General features: G+C 46.6%; 1 protein-coding gene across 1 annotated transcript; it reads left to right on the forward strand.

Annotated features, from left to right (window-relative positions):
* The first annotated feature begins 12,196 nt into the window (after positions 1 to 12,196).
* LOC100285697 (uncharacterized) lies at positions 12,197 to 14,654 on the forward strand. Its single transcript, NM_001366734.1, has 2 exons — positions 12,197 to 12,951; positions 13,752 to 14,654. The coding sequence occupies exons 1-2, from the start codon at positions 12,605 to 12,607 to the stop codon at positions 14,293 to 14,295; spliced, it is 891 nt and encodes a 296-aa protein (NP_001353663.1). The 5' UTR covers positions 12,197 to 12,604; the 3' UTR covers positions 14,296 to 14,654.
* The last annotated feature ends 442 nt before the right edge of the window (positions 14,655 to 15,096 follow it).

Consider the following 15,096-nt stretch of genomic DNA (forward strand, 5'->3'; position numbering starts at 1 on the left):
ATAGAGAAACAATTTCTCCTTATGTGAGTTTGACCTTTAGACATCATCACATGTGAACACCATATTCAAAAACAAATAATTAATAAAAGACATGCCACTAAATCGTGCATCAGGCTGGATTTTATTTTGTGTGCATTTTGTGTGATCGTACAAAAATAATGTAATGCTCAAATTAGAATTTAAGTTCCAAAGGAAACTCTAGAAATTAAGGAAAGAGAAAGAAAATATTATGAGGATAAACAAATAAGTATAAAACATATACATAAAAAAAATATATTATTTCTATACTAGGATTTGAATGTGTACATTTGACTCAAAGGTGAAACCTATTCAAATTCAAATTTGGATTCGAATAATTATGAATAAAGAAAAAAAACAGAAAATAAAATCAAAAGAAAAGATAAAAGAAAAGAGAAAACGCGCCTGGGCCGCTTCTACTCAATTCGGCCCACTCTATCTTCTCTACTGGTCGGCCCATGTCTGTGCTCTACTCGCGGTGACTGCCGGGCGGGGCCCACTTGCCTGTTGCTGCTGCACCGCGCCTGCTCTTTACCGCGCGGGGGCACTGCCATGGAGAACCCACCTGTCAGCCGTGTAGGATAGCTGCTCGGGCCGCTCCGTGAGCGTCTCTCTAGCGTGCGGGACCCACTACCAGTCGCTGTGTGTTCTGTTTCTCCATTCTGCCGTGAAATCCGGCTGCGCAGCCGCTTCGCCGTGAAGCTCGCGGCCGTGAGTTTCCTGGCCGCCATCCCGGGCTGGGTACAAATGAGCCGCGCACCTTTCCTTCCTCCTCTCTTCTCGTCCTCGCTCGCATATGCTCAGATTTCCCCGCATCGCCAGACGCCATGACCACCCGCGCGCGGGTCGGGTGTGTGGGGACTGTCCTCCGCCGTAACCCAGCACCGCTCCTCTCTGGTTCATAGCCGTCCCACTGCCGCTGCCGCGGGGCTCTGCTGGCGGCCATCGTCACCTATACCCGACCGCCATGGGAGGAAGCTGTGTGTGAGATGTCCGCCGTGGGGTGACTCTGGCTCACCGATGGAGATCCCTCGAGGGCGGGCCAGGCGGATGACTATGGCCAACCATCGTCGTGTCCCTGAAGCAGGTAAGAATACCCTAATCGCTTGGCCTTAATGCTCTCTGCGTTTAGAACCTTCTAGCGCGTTGAATAGGGCGTTTGGGGGCGGGATGGCGTGTCGCCGGTGTGGGCGCCACCGTGACCTGGGCAGCACACGGCCAGTGGTTTACAGACCCTTCTGTCTCCCTCGTTCGCTTCCATCGCTCACGATAGGCTCTCCCTGCTCCCGTTCTCGGCGGCTGAAGCATGTCGCGAACCACCTTTCTGTGGCTCCCGAACGAGTCCTACGGGCGATGCGGGCGGATCGCGCGATGGGGGAGGGGAGCGGCAACCAGCAGGGCATGTCGGGGAAGACAGCGTCTGCGCCATCGGATCCAATTTGGACGATGTAGAGTTGATCAACGGATAACCCTTAGCTGTAGTGATTGTGACCGTAGATCAGAGATCTTGTGGTTGCGATTATTGACCAATTCGGGGCTTCGAATCCAAACTGTTGATTCCAAATCGTAAGGCGGGTAGGAGAGATCTAGTCAATGATTTAATCTCGACCGCTAGTGGATGATCGAACCGTCCATATTTGCCCAGACCCCTTCCCTAGCTCATTTAACACATAAGCCCCTCCACTTTTCAAGAACTAACTCGCGGTCCAGTCCTGTGCGCTCTGTGCCCTAAGAACTTTTACCCCGAGGCCCCCATCTTTTATAGAAATTGTGGCGCAGTCCGGAAATTAAATAAAACAGGAAAAATAGATTTAGAAATTGATTTTGAGTATAAAAATAGTTGTAAAACTTGTATAATTCATATAAAATTCATATTAAGTCCAAATGAGTCCATTCCAATTCCTATAATTTTGTAATAATGTTGTTTATCACCCTGTGTCTCTGTTTTAACATGAAAATGGTATTAAAATTTATTTCTTAACTAACCTCGTATCAAATACATAAAACCTTAGGAAATTCGTATCTCCTCCGTTTTAACTCCGATTTGATCCGTTCAAGTTGCGTTAGTCTCGTACAAACGCGTAGATCATTATTATGCAGTATATTCTTATGTTTGGTGTAATGTTAATTTTGTCTATACACTGTTTGTTTGTATTGCTACGACTAGCGGTGAGGTCACGAGGAATCTGAAGAATCACCCTGGTAACTAGAATCTCAAGTGTCAGGCAAGTTGTGCCCTTGATTCACTTTTGTTACCCAATAATGTTCTTTATAATCATCTACCATGCATAGGTTAATTTTGATGGGACCCGATAGGTCACCCTAGATTGTTTATCTCATTACCTTGTTTACCCCTGAATCACTTGGGTAGTTTTGCTATTGCTTTACATGGTTTTGGGATAATCATTTATTATATCTATGTTCCAATTCTTTTGTTATTCTATTTATGTTCATGTCAAGATCATTAATGTTAATTGGAACATAGAGCTTAACTTGAGAAACACGTGCCACCACAAGGGTTTATGGACGCCCTTGGCTGATTAATTAGGAAAGCTAGTGGAAGACTACCTTACCCGAAAGGGGCAAGGGCAGTAGGGGAGTTGCATGCAAGGAGGTTCTCGGGTTGATTTAGCTGCGATGGCGGTCGGACGGGGGATTCTTGCAAGTGCTCTTCCCATAAACTGTAGCGGGTTTTCGGAAGCTAGTGGAACTTTGTAAAGGCCTCGTAGTGGATCCCTAGCCATTCACCTCGGTAGTGTCTAAGGGCCTAGCTAACCCTGGCGACATGGGATACACGACTTGTGGGTAAAGGGTACAACCTTTGCAGAGTGTAAAACTGGTATACTAGCCGAGCTCACGGTCATGAGCGGCTCAGGACTCTCTGATGATTAAATTATGAAACCTAAATTCAATTTTGTCATTTGCATATGCATGGGTTTATTATTAATTTTGTTCTATTATTTTATTTAAGGTTTGGTATTTACTTACACTTAGTAACTGCTAATAAAAGTTTGACCAACATTAAAAGCAATGCTCAGCTTTAACCATTCTCTTTGATAAGCCTTACACTCCATGAGCTCCCACCTTTGGTGAGTTCATGTCACATTATTCCCCACAACTTGTTGAGCGATGATCATGTGTGAGCTCACCCTTGCTGTCTCACACCCCCCCACAGGAGAAGAACAGGTGGTTCAGGAGGAGCCACAAGGCGAGGAGTATGATCTGATCTAGGTGGTGTTTCTCAGTTGACATTGGCGCCGACGGTCCTTAGTTCGTTTTATCTTTATTATTTTATTTTGTAATAAGTCTTCCGCTATGTAATAAATACTCTGATGTTTTATGACATTTATCTCTATACACTCTGTTATTATATATGTTGTCTTCTTGGCGCATGTATGAGATGCACCTGACTTTGTTCCTTAAAGCCGGGTGTGACAGAAGTGGTATCAGAGCAAATGTTGACTGTAGGACGAAACCTAGATAGAAATGGACAAAACCCTTACCTTACTCTGATTCTTTCTATACTTATCTTGATCCTGTCTCACCTTCTATTGTTCTACTATGATCATTCTTACCCTCTCTACTCTGAGACAAGATGGATTTCACACCTTGAAATCCTACATTTAAGACCTTCTTAGGAGATAGGAAACCTAAGACAAAAATTAAAATTATTTTTCTATTAAAAAAATGTTGGTTGATTGTTCTGATGATCAATGCTTGATTTGCTTCTTTGATTGATTGATATATTATATATGGACATCTTAGCATGTACCACCATAAGGTAATGTATTAGCTTTAGTGGATAACACACTAATCTACTTAGCTAATAAATCCCCCGCAGTAACATTTCTCGTAATTACTCGCCTTGTCTACAATTCTTTCTTTCGTACCCTGTGTTTCTAACCTAGATGGGCTACCCCTTTAGTGTTAGAAGAGAGCACTATAGACGTGATCCTTGGTATGTCATGGTTAAGAAAGGCAAAGGCAGTTTATACACTGTGCTAAAAGGAACCATAGAAGTCACCAGTTCCAAAAGAGAAAGATTTAAAGTTGGAATTGGAGTAACTACCGCCACCAAACAAGCGGCATTCTTAGTCGATGGGAAGTTTGTTGGTGTCAACATCCATGTGGTTAGAGATTTTCCGGATGTCTTTCCAGAGGAGTTACCAGGGATGCCACCTGATAGAGAAGTTGAGTTTGTTATTGATCTCTTACCTGGAACCGCCCCTATTTCTAAACGGCCATATAGGATGTCCGTAGAGGAGTTGAAGGAACTTAAGAAGCAGTTAACTGAGTTACAAGAGGCTGGGTACATTCGTCCGAGTTCCTCACCTTGGGGAGCACCGGTACTGTTTGTACAGAAGAAGGATGGATCACAAAGGATGTGTGTGGATTATAGGTCCCTTAATGATGTTATCGTGAAGAACAAGTACCCGTTACCCAGCATTGAGGATTTTAGGAGACTTAACCTGGGGATAGTTGCTCACACTAAAGGAGTTACTATTGATGTGGAACCTATTTTGGAGCAAGAGATCCGCAAAGGACAAATTGGTGATGCTAAGATACAAGAGATTAAGGATCTGATTACTGAAGGTCGAGGTCCAAAATTCATGGAAGATGAGCAAGGCACCGTATGGTTCAAGGATCGGGTATGTGTTCCGGAGATTGAAAGCCTACGTGAGACTATTTTAAAGGAGGCCCATGAGTCGGATTACTCTATTTATCCTAGTAGCACCAAGATGTATCAGGATTTGAAGCGGAAGTATTTGCGGAATGGATTGAAGAGAGATGTGGCTGCACATGTGGCTATGTGCGATGTGTGTCAAAGAGTTAAGGCTGAACACTAGAGACCAACTGGACTATTATACCCATTAAAGATACCCGAATTGCAAAGGGAAGAGATTGGTATGGATTTCATTACTGGATTGCCTCGCACCCAGAAAGGATATGATGCTATATGGGTGATTGTGGATAGATTGACTAAAGTGGCTCACTTTATTCCGGTCAAGACTACTTATAAAGGTTCTCAGCTAGCAGAGTTATATATGGCTCGGATTGTGTGTTTGCATGGAGTACCAAAGAAGATCGTGTCTGATCGAGGTTCACAGTTTACCTCAAGATTTTGGAGAAGCTTTCATGAGAATATGAGTACAAAGTTGAATTTCAGTACAACTTATCACCCTCAGACCGATGGACAGACCGAAAGGACTAACCAAGTATTGAAAGATATGTTGAGAGTTTGTGCCCTTCAGCATGGTAGTAGTTGGGACAAGAGTCTACCTTATGCTGAGTTCTCATATAATAATAGTTATCAGGCCAGTCTGAAGATGTCACCGTTCGAGACTCTGTATGGCAGGAAATGCAGGACTCCTCTGTATTGGGATCAAACTGGAGAAAGACAATTCTTTGGGCCTGAACTGATTCAAGAAGCAGAAGAGCAAGTCCGTATAATCCGGGAGAATTTGAGGGTGGCTCAAACCAGACAAAAGAGCTATGCTGATAATAGAAGGAGACCACTGGAATTTGAGGAAGGAGATTATGTGTACCTCAAGGTGTCACCACTTCGTGGCATGAGGAGATTCAAAGTCAAGGGCAAATTGTCCCCACGCTACATTGGACCATTCTTGATCTTTAGGCGAGTTGGGGAGATGGCATACCAACTCGAGTTACCTGCTACTCTATCGGATGTGCATAATGTGTTCCATGTGTCTCAGCTCAAGAAGTGTCTCCGTGTCCCTGAGGAACAGTTACCAGTGGAAGAGCTCAGTGTTCAGGGTGATTTGACTTACACGGAGTATCCTGTCAAGATTCTTGATACATTGACTCGAGTTACAAGAAATAAGGTGATAAAGATGTGCAAAGTGCAATAGAGTCACCATGGAGAAGATGAAGCAAAGTGGTAAAGAGAAGAAGAGCTTCGTATAGATTTTCCCCACCTTTTTCCTAGATCTTCTTAAATCTCGAGGACGAGATTATTTTTAAGGGGGGTAGGATTTGTAATACCCAATTTGTAATTTATTAGGAATAATATAAATAGAGAAACAATTTCTCCTTATGTGAGTTTGACCTTTAGACATCATCACATGTGAACACCATATTCAAAAACAAATAATTAATAAAAGACATGCCACTAAATCGTGCATCAGGCTGGATTTTATTTTGTGTGCATTTTGTGTGATAGTACAAAAATAATGTAATGCTCAAATTAGAATTTAAGTTCCAAAGGAAACTCTAGAAATTAAGGAAAGAGAAAGAAAATATTATGAGGATAAACAAATAAGTATAAAACATATACATAAAAAAAATATATTATTTCTATACTAGGATTTGAATGTGTACATTTGAATCAAAGGTGAAACCTATTCAAATTCAAATTTGGATTCGAATAATTATGAATAAAGAAAAAAAACAGAAAATAAAATCAAAAGAAAAGATAAAAGAAAAGAGAAAACGCGCCTGGGCCGCTTCTACTCAATTCGGCCCACTCTATCTTCTCTACTGGTCGGCCCATGTCTGTGCTCTACTCGTGGTGACTGCCGGGCAGGGCCCACTTGCCTGTTGCTGCTGCACCGCGCCTGCTCTTTACCGCGCGGGGGCACTGCCATGGAGAACCCACCTGTCAGCCGTGTAGGATAGCTGCTCGGGCCGCTCCGTGAGCGTCTCTCTAGCGTGCGGGACCCACTACCAGTCGCTGTGCGTTCTGTTTCTCCATTCTGCCGTGAAATCCGGCTGCGCAGCCGCTTCGCCGTGAAGCTCGTGGCCGTGAGTTGACCTGGCCGCCATCCCGGGCTGGGTACAAATGAGCCGCGCACCTTTCCTTCCTCCTCTCTTCTCGTCCTCGCTCGCATATGCTCAGATTTCCCCGCATCGCCAGACGCCATGACCACCCGCGCGCGGGTCGGGTGTGTGGGGACTGTCCTCCGCCGTAACCCAGCACCGCTCCTCTCTGGTTCATAGCCGTCCCACTGCCGCTGCCGCGGGGCTCTGCTGGCGGCCATCGTCACCTATACCCGACCGCCATGGGAGGAAGCTGTGTGTGAGATGTCCGCCGTGGGGTGACTCTGGCTCACCGATGGAGATCCCTCGAGGGCGGGCCAGGCGGATGACTATGGCCAACCATCGTCGTGTCCCTGAAGCAGGTAAGAATACCCTAATCGCTTGGCCTTAATGCTCTCTGCGTTTAGAACCTTCTAACGCGTTGAATAGGGCGTTTGGGGGCGGGATGGCGTGTCGCCGGTGTGGGCGCCACCGTGACCTGGGCAGCGCGCGGCCAGTGGTTTACAGACCCTTCTGTCTCCCTCGTTCGCTTCCATCGCTCACGATAGGCTCTCCCTGCTCCCGTTCTCGGCGGCTGAAGCATGTCGCGAACCACCTTTCTGTGGCTCCCGAACGAGTCCTACGGGCGATGCGGGCGGATCGCGCGATGGGGGAGGGGAGCGGCAACCAGCAGGGCATGTCGGGGAAGACAGCGTCTGCGCCGTCGGATCCAATTTGGACGATGTAGAGTTGATCAACGGATAACCCTTAGCTGTAGTGATTGTGACCGTAGATCAGAGATCTTGTGGTTGCGATTATTGACCAATTCGGGGCTTCGAATCCAAACCGTTGATTCCAAATCGTAAGGCGGGTAGGAGAGATCTAGTCAATGATTTAATCTCGACCGCTAGTGGATGATCGAACCGTCCATATTTGCTCAGACCCCTTCGCTAGCTCATTTAACACATAAGCCCCTCCACTTTTCAAGAACTAACCCGCGGTCCAGTCCTGTGCGCTCTGTGCCCTAAGAACTTTTACCCCGAGGCCCCCATCTTTTATAGAAATTGTGGCGCAGTCCGGAAATTAAATAAAACAGGAAAAATAGATTTAGAAATTGATTTTGAGTATAAAAATAGTTGTAAAACTTGTATAATTCATATAAAATTCATATTAAGTCCAAATGAGTCCATTCCAATTCCTATAATTTTGTAATAATGTTGTTTATCACCCTGTGTCTCTGTTTTAACATGAAAATGGTATTAAAATTTATTTCTTAACTAACCTCGTATCAAATACATAAAACCTTAGGAAATTCGTATCTCCTCCGTTTTAACTCCGATTTGATCCGTTCAAGTTGCGTTAGTCTCGTACAAACGCGTAGATCATTATTATGCAGTATATTCTTATGTTTGGTGTAATGTTAATTTTGTCTATACACTGTTTGTTTGTATTGCTACGACTAGCGGTGAGGTCACGAGGAATCTGAAGAATCACCCTGGTAACTGGAATCTCAAGTGTCAGGCAAGTTGTGCCCTTGATTCACTTTTGTTACCCAATAATGTTCTTTATAATCATCTACCATGCATAGGTTAATTTTGATGGGACCCGATAGGTCACCCTAGATTGTTTATCTCATTACCTTGTTTACCCCTGAATCACTTGGGTAGTTTTGCTATTGCTTTACATGGTTTTGGGATAATCATTTATTATATCTATGTTCCAATTCTTTTGTTATTCTATTTATGTTCATGTCAAGATCATTAATGTTAATTGGAACATAGAGCTTAACTTGAGAAACACGTGCCACCACAAGGGTTTATGGACGCCCTTGGCTGATTAATTAGGAAAGCTAGTGGAAGACTACCTTACCCGAAAGGGGCAAGGGCAGTAGGGGAGTTGCATGCAAGGAGGTTCTCGGGTTGATTTAGCTGCGATGGCGGTCGGACGGGGGATTCTTGCAAGTGCTCTTCCCATAAACTGTAGCGGGTTTTCGGAAGCTAGTGGAACTTTGTAAAGGCCTCGTAGTGGATCCCTAGCCATGCACCTCAGTAGTGTCTAAGGGCCTAGCTAACCCTGGCGACATGGGATACACGACTTGTGGGTAAAGGGTACAACCTCTGCAGAGTGTAAAACTGGTATACTAGCCGAGCTCACGGTCATGAGCGGCTCAGGACTCTCTGATGATTAAATTATGAAACCTAAATTCAATTTTGTCATTTGCATATGCATGGGTTTATTATTAATTTTGTTCTATTATTTTATTTAAGGTTTGGTATTTACTTACACTTAGTAACTGCTAATAAAAGTTTGACCAACATTAAAAGCAATGCTCAGCTTTAACCATTCTCTTTGATAAGCCTTACACTCATGAGCTCCCACCTTTTGTGAGTTCATGTCACATTATTCCCCACAACTTGTTGAGCGATGATCATGTGTGAGCTCACCCTTGCTGTCTCACACCCCCCCACAGGAGAAGAACAGGTGGTTCAGGAGGAGCCACAAGGCGAGGAGTATGATCTGATCTAGGTGGTGTTTCTCAGTTGACATTGGCGCCGACGGTCCTTAGTTCGTTTTATCTTTATTATTTTATTTTGTAATAAGTCTTCCGCTATGTAATAAATACTCTGATGTTTTATGACATTTATCTCTATACACTCTGTTATTATATATGTTGTCTTCTTGGCGCATGTATGAGATGCACCTGGCTTTGTTCCTTAAAGCCGGGTGTGACACCTGGACACCGCATCCGACGACGACGCCATCACGCCGTCCAGCTCATCGTTCACTTGAAGCCCAACTTGCCACGTAAGTCGCTACTGACCGGACATGAATTCTTGTGCGTTGGGACGATGGTCGTTGCTGACGTTGTGTGAGTGTTCTCGAACATGATGTATGTAGTGGAGTAGCGCACCCGGTGGTGCAACGGCCAGGGGTACTACCTCACTGATGAGCCCGGGGTGCACTTCGTTTGGTAGCCCAACCAAGAGTCATCGGTACTCGTCATGTCGCGCGCGTTCGACGATTACTATATCGAGAATTGTGGCGTCATCTTGGCGCCGGAGGTGACGCAGAGGAGGATCGACAACAGTGACCAGTTCGTCATCATCGCCACCGTCAGGGTAGCTTTTGTGCCGGTATGCCTTTAATTGTCTTCACAAACACACACAGTTCGACGTATGAGCAAGAATAACGTCGAGACAGGTTATCTCGACCAACATAGAGACCTGAAATAAAATGAAAATTAAAATATATAGAGATCTAGATGTAGTTATATATATATAAAAGCCAAACGAATATAAAAAAAAGAGTTGGAGCCATATATGCGGCGTGAGGGTGGCTGCTAGCGCTGCTGCAGGCAGAGGCAGCCGGCCTGCCGCCGTTCGGCTACCGGACGACAAAGCAAGAGGGCAGCGATCCCGGGTCAGAACACACAGAACAGCAGCAGCCATGAGTCCCGTGATGCAGCAGCCCCAGCGCAGTCTCCTCGTTCCGGGCTTCCAACTGCGCGTCCGGTACTCGTACACTTGCTCGGTGTCAAATCCAGTTCGGCAAAGACGAACTGATGGACAAACCGGTACTAGTTTTTTTTACCTATTTTATTGACAGGAATAAGAGGAAATCGAGGACGAAAAGGAAAAAGCTTATACTCGTAGCTCATCGACTCGCTCGGTCCGTGGTCTCCTCGGCTCAGCTCGGTTCGACTCGTTTGAATTTTTTCACGATGTGAACTGATATCGTAGCTCGGTTCATTAAACGAGGCAGCTCGTTCCAGCCCGTGAGCTAAACGAGTTACTTCATTTCAGCAAAACGAAACTATATGCATATCATTTACATAATAATTGATGAACATGTTATATGTATGTGTGATGTATATGGTCTATGAGTTAAAATAATGATTTATGAACTTTGTCTATTTGTTAAATTGATCTATGAGAATATAATCGTGGGTTAAACTGATGAACATGTGTGTGAACTATTAATTGATGAATGATGAGTTGTGTTAATTTGGTGTTACATTGATGTGGTCCCTGAAACTATGTATACAATTATTATTTTTATTGTTAAATTAATCTAAAATTAACTAGAAATTCATGTTATATACATTTTTTTCTGTTCTGACTCACAAGCTAAACGAGCCGAGCTGACTCTATGGCTCGTTAGTTTAACAAGTCGAGCCAGCTCGTTAGCTTAACGAGCCATCTCGAGCTCGGACGAGCTGAACCGAGCTAGTTCGATATTCAGTCCTAATGCTAATTAGAAGTATTAAATATAGTAAATAAAAACTAAACGACAAGATAAATCTATTAACCTGATTAGTACATGGTTCACACATGTGATGCTTAATCATGGATTAGTTAGGTTCAATAAATTTGTATTGCCGTTTATTAGTCTTCAGTTGTGTAAATAGTTTTATAACTAGATTATATCTAACTTGTAATAGGCATTTGGATATCCGATGTGACAACATGCTAAACTTTAGTCCCTTAAACTAAATGCTCTGGTTGTCGACAGGGAATGCGTGATGGCTCCATCCCTATCCAGAGGAGAAAAAGAATTATCCGTTCCTGTTCTCGTCCCATGAACAATTACGGAGGACCTATCTCTATCTCTGCCCCCACACGGGTAATTTTCTCTCCGTGGGAAATTTGTCACTGTTACAAAATGCAATATTTAAAGATAAGTATGCATCATTTATATGGAATTAATATAAATTGAACTGGCAAGTTTTAATGTAACAAGAGGTATCTAGTTTAGAATTTAGTATGCTAATTATACTAGGCTATGAGTTAAGTTTTTGATAGATTTTTAACATGCAAAGGAATTAATTTAGAGTAAGAGAAGTCAGTACGTGCTGAACGAGGATGTGAATGGCTCTCCATCCCCTTCTCCATAAACCTGGTGGAGACTAAGGATTTTGCATCAACAAACAACTCTTCTTACTTTCAAAAAGAGCTTCTCAGAGAGTATCTTATTTGGTTGGAAACGTAGCTCTTCCTATTTTTACGTGGAAGGGAAGGACGGGAGAGAGAGACTCCCGAAGAAGTCTCTGTTTTGGGCTCTCTGGTTCGCTCGATTTCTAGAGGCAATTCCTCACTATTTTTATGAAGAAGTAAGTCTAAATTTTCTAGAGCCGCTCGTTTAATAGATTTTTTTGACGGAGTTTTTAAAGGAGTCTTTGAAAGAGTGGCACCAAAAGAGTCTAAATTTTCTTCATTTTAATTTTAATAAAGATTAGAACCTATTTGTTTGGGATATAATAATTTGTCTGTACCTCTATCCCTTACTAGGGAATTATCTGTAAGGAACCACGGATCAGGCCCCGTTGCCATCTCCATTGGAGCTAGACTATAGAAGTAGATGTCTTGAAAAGGAGTCTCCGTCACGCACCAACTCCAACGCCTCCTCGCCTGTCCCCATTTGAGACAAATCCACGTCCGTCCATCTAGAGCGAGCGAGAGAGAGAGGAAGCTTCTCTGATTCCGCGGTTCGGCTCGCCCGGCCATGATAGAGATAAAGCAATGATTCGCTCCGGCTAGCATCGCATCTGATCGATCACTCTCAATCCCCTGCAGCTCCCGCCCACCCACCCACAGGCGTCGCTCTCGCCGGAGCTGCAGCGGCGACGCGGGCCTCGGCGCAGCGGGATCTCCCACCCTCCGCCCACCGTCGCCGCCTCGCCGGCCGACCCAGGCAGCGCAGCGCAACGATCGGTCACAAACAAGAACGACCAAGGCGCGCCCCTCAAGCGGCGTCGTCGTCCTCGTCCTCGTCCCCCCCGAGACCCCGAGCGCGGAGGAAAAAGTCAACCCGGATCCATCCACGAGAAGAGATGGGGTCGTTCAAGGGGCACGTGCTCCCGGGCACGCTGTTCCTGGCGGTGGGGCTGTGGCGGGTGTGGTCGTCGGCGGCGCGGCACGCCGCGGACCCGTCGTCGTTCCGGGTGCGCGCGTGGAGCCCCGCGCCGGCGCCCGGGCCGGCGCGGCTGCTGGAGCTCTACGTCGTGGCGGGCGGCGCGCTGGCGGACATGTGCGTGGAGGTGCTCTACTCCACGCACCTCCGGATATTCGCCGGCGGCGAGGTCAACCCGGCGCACCTCAACGACCTCGAGCACGGCGGCATGCTGCTCATGTTCTTCCTCTTCGGCGCGCTCGCTCTCGCGTCCCAGCTCTGGCCCAGGTCTGTCTGTCTGTCTGTCTGTTCTGTCTTCTGTGTGCACGCGCGCGCTCGTTGCCTAGCTCCTCTGACGGTCTCTGTCTGACCTAGCCCTCTCCGTCGATCCAGCCAAACCTTGGATCGTTCGTCGTTTCTCAAGCTTTTTACGCTAGGATTCGTTGCATGCGCGATGATCACGAAGAAGAGGAGCCGCCGCGTCGTAGTCGTCGGTTCTTTTTGGTTTCAAAGAAAAGAAAAGGAAAAAAAAAACAGAATCTTTAGGTTGGTTGGATTAGTTGGGTGGCGCCGTGGCGAGGCTGTACATGTTTGACTCGTCGCCATGATTGGCTGGCGCAGCCATGTGGTGGTCGATCCAGCTCACAACACAACACCATGTCCTCCAACTCGCCTACAAATCCATACACCAAGAACACTGCCTGTCTCGTGGTCGTAGTACCCGTAAGCAGCAGCACCAGCAGCGATGTTTTGGTGAAAGGGAAAAATTAAAAGGGATTTCGTGGCGGCGTGCCTTCCCTTTTCTGAATGCACGTGGAGTAGTAGCAAGTGCAGTCCGACTCTGTTTCGCATTGGAGTGCTGTTGGGGGGGCCCCAAGCTTGATCTCACCCCAACGACAACGAGTGCATGCAGTCCCCCCTCTCTTCTTTTCTGATCCACACCTGCGCAGCTTTTGTTGTTTCGTCTTGGAAAATCTTTGGCAAGCAATCATGCAGTCGTACAACGCCATTATTATATAAAGTACGCAGCAAAGCATGAGTAGTAAACAATGGGGTGTTGAACTGAACAACGAATACGAACGGTGCAGGCACTTCCCGCTGACGGACGGAGCGCTGTGCCTGGTGGCGGCGACGGCGTTCACGGCGGAGCTGGTGCTCTTCTACTTCCACTCCACGACGCACATGGGGCTGGAGGGCTACTACCACTACCTGCTGGTGCTGCTGGTGGGCCTGTGCGTGGCCGCCGCCGTCCTCGGCGCGCTCCTGCCGGACAGCTTCCCGGCCGACCTGGCCTCGGGCGTCCTCGTCGCGCTGCAGGGGCTCTGGTTCTACCAGACGGCGCTGGCGCTGTACGGGCCCATGCTGCCCGCGGGCTGCGCCCGCGACGCCGACGCCCACGTCGAGTGCCGCTCGCGCGCCGCGCAGGAGCGCGCCGAGCAGCTCGCCATCTCCCAGCTCTTCGCCCTCGTGCTCCTCGCCTTCCTCTACGCGCTCGGGTGCTACGCCGTCGCTGCCGCCAGGTACGGGCAACCCCCGGAGCTGGCCGTGGTTCGTCATAGGCACGCCGCGGCCGTGGAGCTGGAGTGCCGGCAGGGTGATGACGCTGGCGCGCTGGAGGAGTGCGCGATCTAGTGGCCAGGCCAGTGGTGATGGCTGCTCTGGATGGAGTCTGCTGGACTCTGCCTTTTGGGTTTGGTGTAGTAGCCGTATAGGAAATTCAGATTTCATAGTACATGCGTGGGCAGAAGTAGCTTGCAGCTTGTTCGCTGCGGCTTGCTGCGGCTGCAATCCGGCTGCGGCTGCGGCTTCTACAGTATTTTTCTCTCTATGGATTGCAGCTGCAGCAGTCCAAACAGCTGCAACAGTGTCGGCTTGTAGCCAGCCGAACACACCCTTGGAGTTTTCAGGCTTTCGATATCAGGGAGGGCAGGGCAGGCAGGGAGTGTACATGTTCGGATTAACTATCACCAAAGCTTTTGGGTTTCATTTCACGAGTTGCTTAACTTATGCTGTAACTGTTACTCATGTCAGAGGAGCGATACATAGAATGAAAGGAATATACTTGTTCGTAAAACTGTCTGTTCCATGCATAGAGCGACTAACAAGAGAGACCAAACTATGCCTTGATCGAAAGGCAGAGGTCTTACAGATCACTGAAACCATAATTATGACATCAGTAAAGTAATGCTTTACACGGAGCTCGGCATTCACGCTGGGAATTATTTGGACTATCAGACCTGCCAATAGGACTGGGCATAGAAACCGAAAACCGAACACCGAAACCGAAAAAGCCGGAATCGAATAAACCAGATTATTTTTCGGTTACCAATATGCAGAAACCGAACTAATTTTGGTGTTCGATTTTTAATTTCGGTTTAAACCGAACCGGAAGCACATGAGCCATCCCATATTTTCCCATTCCCTATCGGTCGG

Source organism: Zea mays, chromosome 4 (genome assembly GCF_902167145.1).
Source record: "Zea mays cultivar B73 chromosome 4, Zm-B73-REFERENCE-NAM-5.0, whole genome shotgun sequence".
Classification (NCBI taxonomy): Eukaryota; Viridiplantae; Streptophyta; class Magnoliopsida; order Poales; family Poaceae; genus Zea; species Zea mays.

What these genes read in the sequence shown, in the direction of transcription:
- LOC100285697 (NM_001366734.1), top strand. Translation starts at nt 12,605, where the DNA reads ATGGGGTCGTTCAAGGGGCACGTGCTCCCGGGCACGCTGTTCCTGGCG. An exon ending in GCGTCCCAGCTCTGGCCCAG is followed by an intron (nt 12,952 to 13,751) that starts GTCTGTCTGTCT and finishes CGAACGGTGCAG; the next exon opens with GCACTTCCCGCTGACGGACG.